This window comes from Colobus angolensis, unplaced genomic scaffold (assembly GCF_000951035.1).
Source record: "Colobus angolensis palliatus isolate OR3802 unplaced genomic scaffold, Cang.pa_1.0 Scaffold181, whole genome shotgun sequence".
NCBI classification, from domain to species: Eukaryota; Metazoa; Chordata; class Mammalia; order Primates; family Cercopithecidae; genus Colobus; species Colobus angolensis.
In genome coordinates, this window is record NW_012114944.1 from 4415494 (window position 1) to 4435464 (window position 19971).

The 19971-nt window shown below is 45.3% G+C and overlaps 1 protein-coding gene across 1 annotated transcript in view; it reads left to right on the plus strand.

The window, feature by feature from the left end:
- The window catches only part of GALNT12 (polypeptide N-acetylgalactosaminyltransferase 12), a 54412-nt gene that overhangs the window by 11777 nt on the left and 22664 nt on the right, over nucleotides 1–19971 (plus strand). Inside the window, exons 3-5 of the mRNA XM_011939524.1 lie at nucleotides 3–140; nucleotides 15011–15180; nucleotides 18630–18819. Coding sequence (XP_011794914.1) covers nucleotides 3–140; nucleotides 15011–15180; nucleotides 18630–18819 — 498 coding nt within the window. The remainder of the gene's footprint in view (nucleotides 1–2; nucleotides 141–15010; nucleotides 15181–18629; nucleotides 18820–19971) is intronic.

The following is a 19971-nucleotide window of genomic DNA, read 5'->3' on the forward strand; positions in this document are numbered from 1 at the left end:
CGGGGCGAGGCGGTGCGGCTGCAGCTGCAGGGCGAGGAGCTGCGGCTGCAGGAGGAGAGCGTGCGGCTGCACCAGATTAACATCTACCTCAGCGACCGCATCTCACTGCACCGCCGCCTGCCCGAGCGCTGGAACCCGCTGTGAGTGCACATCTCGGGGGAGGAAGCCCGCCCTCAGAGACCCGGGCCTCAGTTTCTCCATCAGAGCAGTGGCAGGGCGGGGAGCTGGGGTCTCCAGGATGGCGCGTCTTCCTGAGTCTCTCCGAAGAAGATAGAGTAAGAGCTCATATGGGGGCGGGGAGGCAAGAAAGTAAAAAAGACGAAAGTAGAAAAAAAAAAAAATCCCAGAAATTGGCAAGTCTGTTACTAAGTGATCTCTTAGCTCCCTTCTCCTTAAGAAGTTATCATCTCCCTGAAAAGGTGGGGATCAGGGCTAAGCAGACAGGTTTAAGGCGAGGACTCCCCAGCACCCACAGGACAACCCCGCTCTACCCCGCTCGCAGTGCCTCCGCGAAACTGACAACTCCTCCGGGCGGGGACCGGCTCCATTCATTCATCTGTGTGTTCTAGGGCCTAAGGGACAAACAGTATGCGAGGGAGCCCCGGACAGGTGAGGCGGAAGGTGGCTGGAAGGCCCCTCAGCGCTAGAAAGCCTCCTTGCGCTCTCCCTGGGCATTGGCTTTCTGAGCTTTGGGTGGAGGAAGGCGGGAAAGGACACGGGGTGGGAAGGGCTCCTGGCCGTAATCCACCCCATCTCATTCATGTGGGTGGTGCTGGACTGGAGCCAGCATGGTCAGAGGCCTAGTTCCTGTTGGAGCTACTGGCTGGGCAGGTTGTGCCCCTGCCTAGGTGAGGATCCAGGGCACACGCTGGCAGCAGGAGGAAGGACTGGCGGCTGCTTCTACCTTTGCCCTTGAGCCTCCTGGGCTCTCACTTTTTCTTCGAGGTGTCAGGGATCTTCCAAGTCCTTTTTTGAGCGTCCTCCTTACAGACTTTGAGGAAAAGAGGGCTCAGAGAGGGGGTTCCCATCGGAGCTGGTGGAGGCAGCCTGCTGTGTGCACCAGGCACCTGCCACTCCTCTCCCCCCAAGACATTCCTGCTTTACAAGTGTGGAAATAGGTTCAGAAAGGATAGGTGACCCACCCAAGGCCCCTCAGCTGAAATGTGGTAGGACTGGTCTGGAGGGACTCCAGGCCCACTTGGCACCATGCTGATCTCAGGATTTTGGGGGCCTGCTCCATGGTACCTTGGCCAGAGAAACCATGAATGATGGAATGTGGTAGGACATTCCATGTGAAATGTGGTAGGCCCACTTGGCACCATGCTGATCTCAGGATTTTGGGGGCCTGCTCCATGGTACCTTGGCCAGAGAAACCATGAATGATGGAATGAGGATGCCCCACCTCTGCCGCACTGTTTCCACTATCCTCCCTGTTTTGGGGATCTCCTCATGCCTAGCCTCATGCTTCTGCCTGAGGCATTTTTCACTGTTAGTCTTTTTGAGTAAAACTTTGTTGGGATTGATAGTAGTTCCTCTACTCACCAGCCTAACGCATGCTTAGCTCCTCAAAACCCAGAGGGTGCCCGCTGAGGCAAGGTGGAGGGGAAGCTTTCAGGTTATACCCAGCTTCAGGTTAAATCTAGCCCAGGGGAGATAAAATCCTGGCTCTTTTGCTTGTCACTTCTGTGATCTCCGGCAGGCTACTTAGCCTCTCAGAGCCTTGGTTTCCCCCCGTTTGCAAACTAGGAAACTCATAAAAGTGAGTCTCCATACATTCTACATAAAAGTGAGTGGAAAGAACACAACTTAGGAATTAATAAAGCACCAGTACCTGGGAGCACACTGTGTGCTTAAATCTTAGTTTTTTCACCTTTCCCTGTTGCTAAGAATGTACTCAGGAGGTTGCTTTTGAGAGTCATCCAGGGATTGGTTGTAGTTTTTCTTTCCTGGATCCAACTTCCTTTATTGTCCCAGGTTGTGAATATCTCTTTGAAACACTGCAGACAACCTGTGGGGCTTATGGTAACCTGTCTCCATGGTGACACAGCTGCCCTGTGTCCTCCCAGGATTTGCTTGTAGATCCTGCTGTTGCATTGACCCTGGAAGTTAAGCCAAACCCAGCATGATAAGGAGTGTGAACGCCTCCTGCTTCTAATTCCCGCAGCAAGGCCTGTTGGGTTATTCTTACCCGGCCAGAGAGAAAGGTGAACCTGAGCTGTGTGGGTCTCTGTTGGGCCAGGCTTTGAGATGTAGTATAACTTCAGAGTGGTTAGTAGGGTCAGGGTCTTTTGTGGCATCTCACTTTTATTACAGTTCATCCAGGAGCTAATCAGGGTCTTGAGATTTTGCCTGAGAAACCTGAATGGCAGATCATGAGTTCACAGTGTGGGTATGGGGTTCCCTGTGAGTCTAATAAACAGAAGGATAATGAGGGTCCCTGAATGTTGCAGGAAGGAGGGCCCTGAGGGAGCATCTATTCTAACCAGAGAGGAACACACCCAGGTCACACAGAGCTACAGTCCAGATCTTTTACTCATTCCCCCCTTTTTGGGTGGTACGATTATTTCTATGTTTATTTTAATTATAAAAGCAATGCATATTCATTCTACAAATGTTGGCATACACAGAGAAACAGAAAAGGAAAAAAATAAAAATCAATAAACCTACCACTCAAGGAGAACCATTGTTAACATTTTGCTATGCTTCCTAGACTTTTTGATGAAAGTCTTTACTCTGCAGTGCCTTTTACCAAAGGAAAGGAGTGGGGAATGACTAAGGGACCATTTGGTTTGGCTCTTCCTCGTGTCAGAAGGGTGTGGCACTGTGTCTGCCTTCTTGAAGAAGGCCAGACCACTAAAAAGACATTTCAGAGTGCTGGTCCTAATTCTGTGAGACCCAGTATAGACCTAGGCCCCTCTATGACTCTAATAATTTACATGTCAGTGGATTCGAGTATAGTTTTGTTAGTTACAGCACTGAATTGAGGAGAAGGAGGCTCATGCTGACTAGGAATCCTTCCTTGCGTGGTAACATAGTATTAATATTAATATAAGTATAGTAAGTATAGGTAGTATAGTAAGTAAGCATAGTAGTATAGTATGACTAGCATCTCAGCAAAGAAGGGGAATTTTTACTCTGAGATGATAGCAGATCAAAGTGGGGAGACAGATAGCTGGGTGTGTGGCCCTGGGGAACTTTAAAAAATATATTGATGCCAGGAATTTTCCCCAGAACAATGAAATCAGAATTTCTGTGGCTAGGACCTAGGCTGAATCTGATATGCAACCATGGGTGAAAGCTACTGGCCTAGAGCCTGTGGATTTCTGAGTCAGAAGATTTAGGGTGAGTGCTTTCGAGGGCGTGGAGAATACCAGAACTAGACAAAGTAAGGATTAATAACAGGTCAAATATAGTTCAAGCCAGTGATGACATCATAGTTGAGTGGTGTGTAACAAGGAAATGGTTGTTAATAATGTTGTACTGAAATTTGCAGAAAGTTTTAGTTTTCATAGAATATGGAGAACTCGAGATGATCACTGTAACATCATTCTCATTTGCATTCTAATATTTAGCAGAAGAGAAAGAGTGGAGTAACAGACAGTGCCCTCAGGGCTGGACATTTCTCCAGGTATATCTGTGGGGATACCATACATGTGAACACCAGCCATTCTCTACCAGGGCAGAAGAACTGTGAACCGTTGGTCAAGGAAAGCATGGTGTTTGTATTTCTTGACTTGCTCTGGTTTTAGACTTGTTAATACTATAATTGCAGATGTGTATCTGAGTTCAGGGGTCAGGATTTGGGTGCTGAGATGGCAAAGAGTCTCGAAGTAGTTCTTTTTTTTTTTTTTTTTTTAAGAGGGAGTCTTGCTGTGTTGCCCAGGCTGGAGTACAATGGTACAATCTTGGCTCACTGCAACCTCCCCATCCTGGGTTCAAGACATTCTCCTGCCTGAGCCTCCTAAGTAGCTGGGATTATAGGCAAGCACCACCACACCTGGCTAATTTTTGTATTTTTAGTAGAGACGGGGTTTCACCGTGTTGGCCAGGCTGGTCTCAAACCCCTGACCTCAGGTGATCTGCCCGTGTTGGCCTCCCAAAGTGCTGGGATTACAGGCGTGAGCCACTGTGCCCAGCCTCGTAGTGGTTCTAAACAGGTAATTCAGCAAAAGTATGTCTTGCTAGGGTTGCAGGAGGGAGTAGGACATTAGACTTTTGTTTCTCCAACATAGTTGTGGAAATTTTATGGATTTCTTATTAGATCGATCTTGAGAACATCAGAGTGGCATTCTTTCTTGAGTCAGTACTTCAGTACTTCAAATCCACAGAACATGTTCAATTTTGGTTAGTATTTTCCTGATACCTTTTTCTTTCACTCATTCTGTGTCCATATGTTTTTGGTGTGTCTTTGAATAGTAAATAGCTCAATTTTGTGTTGTCTTTAAGGCCAGGCACGGTAGCTCACACCTATAATCTCAGCACTTTGGAAGGCCAAGGTGGGTGGATCACTTGAGGTCAGGAGTTCAAGATTAGCCTGGCCAACATGGTGAAGACCTGTCTGTACTAAAAATACAAAAATTAGGTAGGCATGGTGGTGGGTGTCTGTAATCCCAACTACTTGGGAGGCTGAGGCATAATTGCTTGAACCCAGGAGGCCGGAGGTTGTAGTGAGCCAAGATTGCACCACTGTACTCTAGACTGGGCAACAGAACAAGACTGCATGTAAAAAGAAAAATCCAGATTGACAATCATTGACTTTTAACTAGATAGTTATATCCACTTACATTTATTGTGCTTACTGATACTTTTGGATTTGATAGTGCCATCTTATTTAATGTTTTCATTTGTTACGCTTTTTTTGGTGTTTTCTTCCTCTTTTTTCCTACTGCTTTTTGAGTTGATAGAGGCTTTTCCCCTCCTTCTCATTCCATTTTTTTCCTCTCTACTAATTTAGCAGTTATATTATCTATTTCTAACCCTAGTGGTAAATTTTAAAGTACGTGTTTAACTCAACAAAGTCTAAAATTAATCATTAACTATGGACCATAGAATGCTTTAGTATTGATCATCTTCTCTCCTAATTTGTATGCCATTTTGCTCCAATATTTTAATTCTGTCTGCTTTTAAACCGACAAATTAGGATAGCTAAAAATGCAGTATTTATTTGTTCAGATTTATCCACAGGTTTACCATTTTCTTTGCTCACTATTCTTTCCTGAGTCAGAGACCTTTCTGGGATTCTTCTTCTTCTTGAAATACATCATGTATTAACTGCTGTAGAGAGGTCTACTGTGATTCCTGTTTTCTTTATCTGAAACTGTTTTTATTTTGCTCTTGTTCATGAAAGTTTTGCTGGGTATATAATTCTATGTTGATAGTTTGACCTTTGAAGGTATTATTCCCTTGTCATCTGGTTAGCACCATTGCTATGAGATGCCTACAGTGACCCAGATCTCTCTGTCATTCTTCTTTCTTTGTCATTCATTTGAGGTCTTCTTTTATTTAAGCATATTAGGCATACGTATTTTATACTCTATGTCTGGTAATTATGTTATCTAGATTAGTATTTTCTTGTTGTTCCTGCATGATGAAGACTACTTTTACTTTCCTGTCAGCTAAGCCATGCATTTAAAAGGTTTTTTTTTTTTTTTTTTGAGATGGAGTTTTGCTCTTGTTGCCCAGGCTGGAGTGCAGTGGCGCAATCTCAGCTCACTGCAACCTCCACCTCCTGGGTTCAAGTGATTCTCCTGCCTCAGCCTCCCTAGTAGCTGGGATTATAGGTGCCTGCCACCACGCTCTGCCATGTTGGCCAGGTTGGTCTTGAACTCCTGACCTTAGGTGATCTCCCGCCTTGGCCTCTCAAAGTGCTGGGATTACAGGTGTGAGCCACAGCACCCGGCCAAAAGATTTTTTTAAAACTTTTTATAAAGACCTTTTTGGGTATATACACCAGGAGGGTTTCCCTAGACATCTTAGTCTTCCATGTTGCCAAAAGTAGAAGTCCTATATTCACTTTTTAGAAATAATTATTTTCTATACTAATCAGGATTCTTTTGGTTGAAAGTGACTGAAAACCCAATGCAAACTGACTTAAATATAAAAGAAAATATATTGGGTTCTATCACAGAAAAGTCTGGGATGAGAACTCGCTTCAGGTTATTCTTGGCCCTGGATTTAGGGACTCAAATGATGTCATCAGGAAATTATTAATTGGTCAGGCCTGAGGCATGTAACCTTTCCAGGGGTAGGGGTGTGTGCCTGTCTGTGTATATGCATGTGCTTATGTATGTTCAGCCCTCCACAAACCACATAGACTGACAGTTGGAAAATTGGCTCTTGAAAGAGAAATCAAGGTGCAGAACAGTAAAGAAAGGAGAAAGGATTCTAGGCAGGTAAGACACAAAAATGTATATTATGATCTCCTTGGCCTGTTCTACGGAGGATATGAGTTGATTTTTTTAAAAAGACATTTATGTGATAACCTTAATATAAAGATAAAAGAAGATCAGGAGGGGCCAGGCACATTTGGTTATACCTGTAATCCCAGAACTTTGGGAGGCCGAGGAGGGCGGATCACTTGAGGTGAGGAGTTCAAGCCCAGCCTGGCCAACATGGTGAAACCCTGTCTCTCCTAAAAATACAAAAATTAGCCAGGCATGGTGGTGGGCGCCTGTAATCCCAGCTACCTGGGAGGCTGAGGCAGGAGAATTGCTTGAACCCAGGAGGCAGAGGTGGCAGTGAGCCAAGATCCCCTCACTGCACTCCAGCCCTGGGAAAAAAAAAAAAAAAAAAATGAAGTTCAAGAGACATTAACTGCATCCATTAATTCATTCATATCCATATAATACATAAATAAATATTCTACTAGCAGAGATTGTTGTAGTCCCTACCCATTAGGGTTGTTATGAAGGCTACATGAAGTAATGTGTATAAAATGCTTATATGGTGCCTCTCCTATAGTAAGCACTCAACAAATGGTACTGTTATTACCAGGTAAAGAATAAGGCATGCTGAAAATACAGAGACAAACACAACTCAGTCTCTACCCTTACAACGCACATGTAATATACCAGAAACGAAGGGAAATGATTGTGTGCTGTGATGTGGCATTAAATCCAGTTCTGAGCTTCCTTTTGTCCTCAAGGCAGAAGTAGAACCCTAAAGTGATCCTTAGCTGTCTTTGTATGATCAAAGGATGCACAGGTTTTTATCAGTCACTAAAAGGAGAAAGTGTTTTTTTCTGGAAGCAAACTTAGAGACATTTCAAAAAGATATACAGACAATCTCCAATTTAAGATGGTTTGACTTAAAATTTTTCAACTCTAGCATAGTACCTATGCAACCATTCTGGTTTTCACTTTTGGTACATATTTGATAAATCATATGAGATGTCCAACACTTTATTATACAGTAGGTTTGTGTTAGATGATTTTGCCCAACTGTAGACTAACGGAAGTGTTCTGAGCACATTTAAGATAGGCTAGGCTAAGCTGTGATGTTCAGTAGGTTATGTGTATTAAATGCATTTTCTACTTGGAATGTTTTCAACTTATGATGAGTTTATTGGGATGTAACCCCACTGTAAGTCAAGGAACATTGGGTATTGAACCTCATAAAACAGAATGCCTTTAGGAGATGTTTTCAAAAAAGAAACAAACTATACCAGGACAAGAAAATGAGAAAGGGTAGAGTATTAAATTATTGATCAATGAAGGCATTTGCTATGAGGAGCTAAAGAAATACGATCTAATCTTTAATCTTTAAAAAATGATATTTCTTTGTGATTATGAAAATTATAGTTGTTCACTGTAGGACAATGTTAGAATGCACAAAAATATAAAAAATAAGAATCAGTATTAATCTCACTTCTTAGAGATCATCATTGATAACATTTTGGCATATTTCTTTCTATTGTTTATTGTTTATGTGTGAACGCACTCACACATACACGTGGTTGTTTCTTGAACTGGCTATTTGTAGATTTCTACCCTGCCTTTTTGATTTAACATTATAGTGTGACCATTTTCCTTTATCATTAAATATTCTCTAAAAAAGTTATTTTGTTGTTTTACATGGTGCCTCTCATGTAGTAAGCACTCAACAAAGGGTGCAGTTATTACCAGTTAAAGTACAAGGCATGCTGAAAATACATGGCCGTAATTTCCTCATGCAGCCATACTATACTATATTTTCTTCTTGTTGGACATTGAAATTGTTTACAACTTTTTGCTATTATAAATAATGTTACAAAGAAAAAATTTTAGAACAAGCCTCCTTCAGGGTATTCTGATTATTTACTTAGGCAAGAAATGTTTATGTATGGTGATATGAGATCAAAGAAAAGAGGAACATTTTAAAGCTCTGAATATTAATTGAAAAATTGCCACCCAGCCTTCTTGTGATTTAGATAACACAAATAAAGAGCCCACGTAGACATTCCAGAATGGTGGCCATAGGCCATTGGTTTTAGTGGAAACACATAAAAAAAAAAAAGCAGGGCTGACATATAGTTCCAACTCTGTTTTGTCAAGCAGAGAAGAAATAAATTTTCATCCAAAATAGTAGAGATGTGATTTCAGACTAAAGGATAGTTCTTTACATTGAATGCACTTCACTTTGAAAACTTCACTTCACCATCCTTATTATCACTTATTTCTCTTGAACTTGTGCATGTTTGAAACAAAGTTTTAGCAGCATCTTAAGAAAAAAAATCTTTATTCACAAAAACACTTTTGTTTTTCATGTAGTGTGAGCAATTTCTTTTCGGGTTTTTTTTTTTGAGACAGGATCTGACTGTGTCACCCAGGCTGGAGTGCAATGGCGCCGTCTCAGCTCACTGCCACCCCGCCTCCCTGGCTCAAACCATCCTTCCACCTCAGCCTCCTGAGTAGCTGGGACTACAGGTGTGTGCCACCATGTCCAGCTAATTTTTGTATTTTGGGTGGAGACCTGTTTTTGCCATGTTGCCCAGGCTGATTTCCAACTCCTGGGCTCAAGCGATCCTCCCGCCTTGGCCTCTCAAAATACTGGGATTACGAGTGTGAGCCACCGTGCCCTGCCTCGCAGTTAATTCTTTCTGAGGCTCCTGGTGGGCTACAACTCAACACAATCTAGCTTTTCTATGCATCCTGTCTAGTACTCAGGGGCTTAATAATCAAGACATAGTTATTAATATTTTTATAATACACACACATATGTTCACCATTTGCTATAACATGTATTTGTTGGAGGGAGGATGTTTGTTTTTTTGTTTGTTTTTTGTTTTTTTTTTTTGAGACGCAGTTTGGCTCTTGTTGCCCAAGCTGGAGTGCAATGGCACAATCTCGGCTCACTGCAACCTCCGCCTCCCGGGTTCAAGCGATTCTCCTGCCTCAGCCTCCCTAGTAGCTGAGACTATAGGCGCCCACCACCACGTTTGGCTAATTTTTGTATTTTTAGTAGAGACGGGGTTTCACTATGTTGGCCAGGCTGGTCTTGAACTCCTGACCTCATGATCCACCCACCTCTGCCTCCCAAAGTGCTGGAATTACAGGCATGAACCACAATGCCCGGCCCAGAGTGGGGATGTTTTGGTAGATATGAGAAATAATGAGATTGAGGAGGGCATTTGTAAGGGCCACTAAAATTGAGATACGTAGCTATAGATCAGAATGGACTTGGTGTTTAGGTGTATCCTTCACAACATTATACCTTTTTTTCCTCTTTTTATATTTAAGTTTTAATTTGGAAAAATGTAAACCTGAAGAAAATTTATGAGACTAGCATAACAAACTTCTATAAATCTTCCATCTAGATCCACCCATTATTGTTTTGGCCCATTTACTTACTTTTTCTCTTTCTATATGTCTACTCTAATATTATACACATTTGGGAGTAAGTTACAGAAATAACAGTTCTTTACCTGTCTCTACTTCAGCATGTATTTTCAAAGAACAAGGACATTCTCTCATGATACCATGATGTAATATCAAGTTCAGGATATTTATCCAATATTGGATGTCTATAGCTGTCCCAACCTTTTTTTTTTTTTTTTAAAGACGAAGTCTCACTCTGTTGCCCAGTCTGGAGTGCAATGGAGTGATCTTGGCTCACTGCAACCCTCCTGGGTTCAAGCAATTCTCCTGCCTCAGCCTCCTGAGTAGCTGGGATTACAGGCAGGCACCTCCATGCCCAGGTAATTTTTTTGTACTTTTAGTAGAGATGGGGTTTCACCATGTTGGTCAGGCTTGTCTCGAACTCCTGACCTCAGGTGATCCGCCCGCCTTGGCCTCCCGAAGTGGTGGGATTACAGGTGTGAGCCACCGTGCCCGGCCAGCTGTCCCAACTTTTGTAGCAAGATTTTTCCTTCCTAATCCAGTAACTAAGCAAGAATCAGGTGTGACACTTTAATCAGGCCATTGCTGTGCCTCTTTAGCCTCACTCCATCGGGAACATTTCCTCAGCCTCTCATGGTCTCTTATGACGTTGACATTTTTGAAGAGTAAAGGCCCATTGGTTTATAAAAGTCTCAGTTTGGGTCTGTCAGATACTTTCCTTGTGATTTATTTTATGGTATGTATCACCGCAAAATTTAGTGGCTTAAAATAGCAATAAACGCTTGTTATTTCACATAGTTTCTATGGACTAGGAATTTAGGAGTAGCTTAACTGGGTGGTTCTGACTTGGAATCTCTCTTGAGATTACAGCCAAGATGTCACTTGGAATTTTGATCCCCTGAAGGCATAATTGGGTGCGGCTGGAGGTTCTGATTCCAAAATGGCTCATTCACGTGGCTGGAAAGATTGTACTGGCTGTTGGCAGGAAACCTCAGTTACTTGCCACATAGACTTCTCCATAGGGCTGCTTGAGTATCCTCACAGCATGGCAGCCGGCTTTCTCCAGAATGGATGATACATTCCGTTGAGGAAACAAAGAGGAATCATCAGTGTTTTATGATGTAGTCTTGGAAGTCATACACTGTTTCTCCTGCTTTTCATGTGTGGTAGTTTTAAAATATATCCACAAATTCTCCAATAGCCTCTGTCCAAGAGATGGAGCTGCATTCTCCTCCCTTTGAATGTGGACCGGACTCCCTTCTCTGGAGCACAAAGCCTTCCACAGGGTCAGTGCTAAGTTAACTACTTGCATGAGTTGAAAGCCTATGGTGTCTGGGGATTCGACTCCTGGCTGGCTAGGTGCTGGTGGGGATGCCCAGTGTCTTCACCACACCACAGCTTTCATGCTTCCAGCCTGGGCTGGCCTTTTCTCAAGCACCCAGAGCAGAGCCTCCAGATGCAGCAGGGGTGAGTATATAAAGCTGACGAGAACAGCCCCAGCCCCTATCAGAGATTCTCAGATAAGCCTGTTCACAGCTGAAGGGAAATCATCCCAGTGACAGCAGAGCAACGCCACTGCTGTAGAGGCTGTCCTGGCATTAGCAAGAGGGGCCTGGAACTCATTCCAGGGAAGAGGACCCTGGACTCTGAGAAGGAGAGTAGAAATTGTCCTTATCTTGGTAGGAGGGAAGGCCAGATGGGGAGATGTGATACAGGGATCTTTAGATTCAGATGGCCCACCTGAGCCTCCTGTTGGGTAGAAGGAACAAGCCAGAACCTTGCAACAAGATCCCTCAACACAAAGATCTCAGCCCGGTACACACTAGCAGGTGCTCTGTGAACCGACCAAGTCACTCCACCTTTCTTAGCCTTTAACATGGGAACAATAAATGCTAACATAGGAAGTGGTTTTGAAGGTAAAATGAAGTACTACATGTCATCAATTCAGAGGCGCATTTTTTCCCCACATTTCAACACTTCTAAAATTAGCATGTGTCTTAAAAATCAATGCATCTTACCGTTATGCTAGGCAGCACTTGTCTTTTTTCCCCCCAGTTTTAAGTTTATAGGTACCTGTGCAGGATGTACAGGTTTGTTACATAGGTAAACATGTGCCATGGTGGTTTGCTGTACAGACCGTCTCATCACCTAGGTATTAAGCCCAGCATGCATTAGCTATTCTTCCTGATGCTCTCCCTCCTCCCACCCCCCACGACAGGTCCCAGTGTGTGTTGTTCCCCTCCATGTATCCATGTGTTCTCATAATTCAGCTCTCACTTTTAAGTGAGAACATGTGATATTTGGTTTTCTGTTCCTGCATTAGTTTGCTGAGGATGATGGCTTCCAGCTCCATCCATGTCCCTGCAAAAGACATAATCTCATGCCTTTTTATGGCTGTGTAGCATTCCGTGGTATATATATACCACATTTTCTTTCATTGATGGGCATTTAGATTGATTCCATGTCTTTGCTATTGTGCATAGTACTGCAATGAACATATGCGTGCATGTATCTTTATAGTAGAATGATTTATATTCCACTGGGTGTGTACCCAGTAATCTGATTGCTGGGTCAAATGGCATTCCTGCCTCTAAGTCTTTGAGGAATCGCCACACTCTCTTCCACAATGGTTGAATTTATACTCCCACCAGCGGTGTAAAAGCTTTCCTCCTTCTCCACAACTTTGCCAGCATCTGTTGTTTTTTGACTTTTTAATAATAGTCATTTTGACGAGTGTGGGGTGGTATCTCTTCTTATTGGTTCATTAAAGAATGTCGTGTCTTCCAACCCAGTGCTGCTCAACTTTGTTGAAATACTGTAGACTGGAGCACAAAAGTAATTTTCTGAGGTATGACAAAGTTACCACGTGTATTTAAAAGGAGTCCTTACCTGTTAGAGACACATATTGAACTATTTTTGGATGCTACAATATGCTGGATTTTCTTTAGAAATAATCTGGGGCAGAGGGAGTGGTGTTGACATAGACGAATCAAGAGTACAGTGGCACAATCTTGGCTCACTGCCAGCTCCATCTCCTGGGGTTCAAGTGATGCTCATGCCTCAGCTCCCCCGAGTAACTGGGATTACAGGCATGTGCCACCATGCCCGGCTCATTTTTGTATTTTTAGTGGAGATGGGGTTTCACCATGTTGGTCAGGCTGGTCTCGAACTCCTGGCCTCAAGTGATCTGCTGGCCTCAGGCTCTGAAAGTGCTGGGATTACAGGCGTGAGCCATTGTGCCCGGCCCTGTTCTGCTTTTTTAATTTTAAAATTTCTGGCCAGGCGCGGTGGCTCATGCCTGTAATCCCAGCACTTTGGGAGGCTGAGGTGGACAGATCACGAGGTCAGGAGATCAAGACCATCCTGGCTAACACGGTGAAACCCCGTCTCTACTAACAATACAAAAACAAAATTAGCCGGGCGTGGTGGTGGACACTTGTAGTCCCAGCTACTCGAGAGGCTGAGATGGGAGAATAGTGTGAACCCAGGAGGCAGAGCTTGCAGTGAGCTGAGATTGTGCCACTGCACTCCAGCCTGGGTGACAGAGGGACACTCAGTCTCAAAAACAAACAAAACAAAACAAAATTCTAATAGTTAAGTAAAAGAGGAAAAAACAAATACATTTGTATGCTAAGGGCTCTTCCCTAACTTTTCATGGGGCTCATCATCCCAGTCTCATCCTAAATGTCACCTCCTCCAAGTGCCCCTCCCAGATTACCTGTCCTATAGTTGCTCTCCTTCCCCCTCTGCACTCCTCTGTTTCTCACTTTCATAGTTTCAAAGTTGTTCTCTTTCATACTCTCCTTTCCATTTTCCATAGCACTATCACTGTCTGAATTCCTGATTTGTTTGTTTAGTTGTTACTGCCCCCTGAATATGAGCTCCATGGGAGCAGGGGCCTGGCCTATCTGGCACACAGTAGCTGCTCAGGAACTTTTTGGTGACTGACTGATAAAGGGCCCAGTAGCACAATGCTGGCATGTGGTAGACAGCAGATGTCAGTTTCCCTCCTCCTCCTGCCTAGTTTGGCATCTTTGCTCCTGTCCTCTTTGATCTATCATTTAAGTTATCTGTGAAGGCCTTGCCTTAGCAACCCAGGGAGCCTGGCTGGTCTCCGGCATTTCACGCCCTTCTTGAATATCTAACTGATCTCTTGGTCTAACCTTTGCCCAGCCCCCAGCATTCAAACTCTGCCCCTTCTGGTATCCCCATGGTGTTGCTCTGCCACCTTGCCATCAGCTACTTCCCACTGATGGTCTCCAGGTACTGCCCCTTAGTCAGTCCCGTGACACTGGGAATTTGTCATCGGTCACTCAGGATAGAATTCTGTGTCAACCAGGGAACCTTCAGTTCAAAGTGACAGCAAATTGCTAAACAAAGAGAGAGCTTATTGGTTCTAATCACTGCCAGTCAGGCCCACTGCTGGCGTTGAGTGGGCTCAGCCCCACCCCACCACATGACTACCACATCTTGGGGGGTGGGTGGCAGTGGGGATTTTAGGGAGGTAACCAGTGTCCTCTGCAGAGTCCTCCTTGGAGTGTTCATAGGTCCTAGCCACAATTCTAGTTTATGTATTTGGGACACCAGCTTTGCTAAGCCTAGACAGTATTGGATGCTGGGAGAAGGTAGGGAGTGGTACAATGGTACATGAGGACTCAGAATACTGTGAGTGGTGCATGCTGAGATGGAGGTGGGCCGGGTGCTGGAGGAGCATTGAGGAGACAACAACGGCCCGAGATAGGTGGTCCCAGGTGGTTCACAAAGGAGAACAGGCCTGAGCTGGGAGCTTGCCAAGTAGAGAAGGGAGGAAGGGGCATTCCAGGCAGAGGGAACAGTCTGAGCAAAGGTCTGGGAGTGAGATTGGGGCAGAGTGGACAGAGAGGAGGGCGATGGGGAAGAAAGAAGTGTCAATACTCTTCCTTCTGATTCTGCCTGGTTTATATGTTACTCAAATCCAAAAGTTGCTTAACAGCTTAAAACAATATCACACAGTAAAAGCTAGGTGGGTATCATGATTAGGACCTTTCTTGGAGTCTGCTGGGGCCGCTAATGCCAAAAGGGGAGCTCCGGAAGATCTTTCGGTGGATTATGTCCCCTTCCCCAGGGGACCATGAACCGATGTCCCCTTTGTCACTCCATGCCCAGTGCCAGCCTGGGCTCGATCCTCAGTTCCTGAAGTTGCGCTGTATTTGCAGGTGCAAAGAGAAGAAATATGATTATGATAATTTGCCCAGGACATCTGTTATCATAGTATTTTATAATGAAGCCTGGTCAACTCTCCTTCGGACAGTTTACAGTGTCCTTGAGACATCCCCGGATATCCTGCTAGAAGAAGTGATCCTTGTAGATGACTACAGTGATAGAGGTGAGTCCTGGCCAGGGCTCTGGGAAGAGCCTGTCCTTCTGTGGCAGTGTCTGGGAGGTAAGAGTGGGATGCAGGAAGGCTAGAGTAGACCCAGTAAGGATGGGCTTCCTGTGTCCCCCTGCACCCAAAGAAGACCTCGGGATAGCAGCCCAGAAACAGCAGGCACGGAAACTGGAAGGAGCGGGGCGTTCAAGTAGGCCCAGTAAGGATGGGCTTCCTGTGTCCCCCTGCACCCAAAGAAGACATCAGAGATAGTAGCCCAGAAACAGCAGGTGTGGGAAACTGGAAGGAGGAGGGCATTCTCTGGGCAGTTTCTGGGACAACCATTGGCCAGTGGAGGTGATTTAGGAGGTGAGGTTGCAGGATGGGCAGGGCCAGATCTGGTAGGGCCTTGGAGGCCGCCATAAGGGTTGAGGCTTAAGTGTGAGCTTGATGGGGAGCTTTGGGGACAGTAAGGTCCAGGTCCATCTGAGGAGCTCACTGAGCCAGCTGTGTGGGGAATGGTCAGTGGCAGGGGAGGGGCTGGGTGAGGATGGAGGCAAAGAAGGGTGGAGGGGCCTCTGTGGTGCCCACATGCAGCAGAGTCTTGGCTTGGCCGGAACTGGCAGTGCCAACGGAGTAGCATCAGCCCGTGAATCCTTGGGGTCTAGCTGAAGTGACAGCAGCTAAGCTTAACCAAGGGCAAGTGTCAAGGCTGTAACAGCAGGTAGAGCTGTGGGCTTAGTCTCTACAGCCTGTCTCAAAGGGAAGCAATCCCTGCTGATGGGGCATCTGCTGCCTCAGACATTGCACTTGCTCTGACTTCAAAACTGGCCTCTGTGTGTTCTAATAGGCATGTGCATTGGGCTGTTTTCAGAGACTCAGTAGTGACTCACACAAGATAAAAATAGACTTCTCACATCACAAATCTGGTGTGCTGGCCTAGAATGGGTGTGGTGGCTCCTTGGTGGATGGGGCCTCAGCTCCTTCTGTGCCTGTTCCCACCTTCTCTAGGGTGCTCTGCTGCCTTGGTCCTTGTAGACCAGGCTGGTTTTTCACCTCCTGCTCACTCTGTTCAACCAGAAGGCTTAAAGGGGAAGGAGAGCTACACCCTTCCTCCCGAGGGCACTGCTTGGAAGTTCTCCACACATCCCATGAGCAGAGCGTGGTTGCCTGGCCACGTGTAGCCGCAAGGGAGGCTGGGAGCTGTGACCTTTATCCTCCTGGCTGTGTGCTCAGTTACAGGTCACAGGGAGAATGGGTTTAAGGCACAAGGATCAGTGTCTGTGACAGTGTGTAAGCCAGGCTGGGGTAAGCCAGGCTGGAGTTTGGTGCTGACTATAGCCTAGAAGGTGTTGGGTTCTGGGGTTAGGGCACCTGGGTCTGAGGCAAGCTTTCCCATGATCCAGTTATAGCGCCTTGGGCCAGTTGCTTGTCTTTTCTGAGCCTCGGTTTCTCACCTGTGAATGAGTCTGTCCGCACCTATCTCAAGAGAATTATAGTGGGGAATAAATGGGATCATGTATAGGACAGAACCTCATGTGGCAGCTGGCACATAGTAGGTGCTCATCTACATTTCGTTTTTCCATTTTCCCCCAGGGTTATTTTAAATCTCTCTGTGTAGACACTGGTTCTGGGCCACACTGCATGGGCTTGAATCTCCCTCTAACCCCTAGCAACTATACAACTTTGAGCAATGACCCTAACCAGTTTCAAACTTGGCTTCAGCCTCTATAAAATGGGAATAATAATAGCTTCTACCTTGTAGGATCATTGTGAGTGTTGAATGAGATGAAGAGGGTAATGTGCTGGGTAGGTGCTTGGCATTTAGTGAGCTCTTGTTAGATGATAATTTCTATTTTTATAATGTTTAAAAAGTTGCAAAATAAAAAAACAGCATTTCACACATATATTAATCTAAAGGCAAAGAGCAGATTATTTATTTTGCCATAATGGGATTAAATAGTGCCTCAGCAGGCAGGAATACAGTATGAATTCCTCTGACACATCTCAATTCTCTCATAAAAATGTGAGGCAGTGTGGACCAAGCTTCCCTTCCTGTCATTGTGGGAACTTGGGAAAACAGGCGTGATGTCCCTCTTTAACCTGTAATGAGTTAGGAGGTCCTGCCCTGCCTCCCCTCCCCACCATTTCTGCAGTGTCAGTGTGAGCTTGATGAAAGGGTGTCAGGCCCTCCCAGATGCAGGGAGACAATTCAGGCAAACATAAAATTAACACTGACAAGATCTATCACGAGTGCAGGGCAGCCACGCTGCACTCATGGGTTCACTGGGTACTGTAGCTAATTAGCTTTGCTTGCAAAGTTACCTGCCTTATTCCTGCCATCAACTCATTTGTGGTTATAATTTGGATTTTTTTAAAAATTGGCTGGGCGCGGTGGCTCATGCCTGTAATCCCAGCACTTTGGGAGGCCAAGGCGGGAGGATTGCTTGAGCCCAGAAATTTGAGACCAGCCTGGGAAGCATAGGAAGACCCTATCTCTACAAAAAATTGAAAAAGTAGCTAGGTGTGGGGGCACACGCCTGTAGTCCTAGCTACTTGGGAGGCTGAGGTGGGATGATCACTTGAGCCCAAAAGGTTGAGGCTGCAATGAGCTGTGATCGCACCACTGCTCTCTAGCCTGGCTGACAGAGTGAGACCCTGTCTCAAAAAAAAGAAATAAAAACAAAAATAAAAAAATAAAAATCAACCAATGAATGCTTTTATTTATTGATTTATTTATAGACAGGCTGTCACTCTGGTGGCTGCTCTGGGCAGTAGTGTTAGCTTGTAGAATTTGGAGCCAGGTTCCCCTCATGGCTCTTCAACTTACTTACTCTATGACCTTGGGCAAGTTACTTAGCCTTCCCAGCCTCAGTGCCCTCATCTGTGAAATGGGGATAATACTAGTACCTGCCTCAGAGGATTGTTATGAGGATCAGATGGGTTATCTAGAAATCGCCTTGGTATTACTTGGCGCAGCAAGTCCTCTTTAGTTTTAGCTGCTATTATTATTGTTACTACTACTGAAACTGTAAAGTACTCTTGGGAAAATTTCTATTAGCATAACTACTGTTTTTATAAAAATTGCAATTAGATGGTTCATGTGTTTTTTGGTTTTTAAATGCTCATGAGTCAAAACTGTAAAGCATTTTTTGTAACAGCTTTATTGAAATATATTCACACACCATTCAATTCACCCATTTGAAGTGCACAGTTCAACGTGCATATGTTTTGATGGGGAGCAAATGGTGGTTCTGGAATTCCTCCCCCAACCTCCTCCTGGCCTTCAGAGCACCTCCAACCTTGGTTCTGGGTAAGGTGAGGATGTCTCAGGTGGCAGAGCAAAGGAGGCTCCTGTCTGTTTCATCTTCTGTTTGGGACAGGGAGGCCCAGAAGGCCCCAGCTTGGGATGAGGCACTCCTCCAAGATTGTCACGGTGACCCCTGTTGCTTTGTTTGCCTCCCTAGAGCACCTGAAGGAGCGCTTGGCCAATGAGCTTTCAGGACTGCCCAAGGTACGCCTGATCCGCGCCAACAAAAGAGAGGGCCTGGTGCGAGCCCGGCTGCTGGGGGCGTCTGCGGCGAGGGGCGATGTCCTGACCTTCCTGGACTGTCACTGTGAGTGCCACGAGGGGTGGCTGGAGCCACTGCTGCAGAGGTGCGTGAGCCGCCCACCACGGGAGAGACAGCATGTTACCTGGTGTAGGTAGCATGAGGAACAGACTCATCTTGTCACTTGAGAGTTAACGGGTTGCCTGGGCTCAGCTGCTCCTCTGTCACTGGGCAGGAGAGCAGTCCCTGCTTCGTTAGGCTGTTGAGGCTGTTAAATGATTTAGTGCATGGCAGCTGCTTGGGAGTGCCAGCTGGAGGAGGCCCTGTGTCACTGTTTGCGTTTATTATTTCTTCTTTTTTATTTTTATTTTTTGAGACAGTTTCACTCTTGTTACCCAGGCTGGAGTGCAATGGCGTGATCTCGGCTTACCGCAACCTCCACCCCGGGTTCAAGTGATTCTCCTGCCTCAGCCTCCAAAGTAGCTGGGATTACAGGCATGCACCACCACACCCGGCTAATTTTGTAGTTTTGATAGGGCTGGGGTTTCACCACTTTGGTCAGGCTGGTCTCAAACTCCTGACCTCAAACTCCTGACCTCAAGCGTGAGCCACCACACCTGGCCTTATTATTCCTTCCTATCTGAGCTTGTTGCAGAAAACTGAGGAGGTATCATCAACCAAGACATTTTTAAAAATCCTCAATCAAGTAGAATGGCACTCCTAGAGAATACACATTTCGATGTATTTCTTTCAAGCCGGGCTGACTTATCCCTCACACCCAGGAGGAACAATGCCTAGGGCCCATGAAACTGGAAGGAACCCACATAAATGTTATGTATTTCTTTTAAAATCAGAAAGGAAAAATGAATATCATAATAATGAGTATGTAATAATGAATCTAGCATGGATTGTATTTGTCTTTTTACCAGTATAGTCATAAAATATGCTTTTTAATCTGTCTGCTTGTTCTAGAGGAAGGGCCCCTGATAGTTATAATGTGGCCCTGTTCTCAAGGCCATTGTCCTTGCTGTTCCACAGCATCTCACTCTCACCCTCCTACCTTCCCCCATCAAGAAACCACCATCTACTGGGGCCCAATTTTTGTTTCCTTCTGTCTCTTTCCTCCCCATGCTCTGCCTTGTCTCTCTGCGCTTTCTGTTTCTGTGTCAGGGAAGTCAGGAGCTGGGCGAGCCAACCAGGAGCTCCCCAGGTGGGAGAGGAAGGAAGGGGTCTTTGCTTGGCTTCCCCTCTGTGGAGC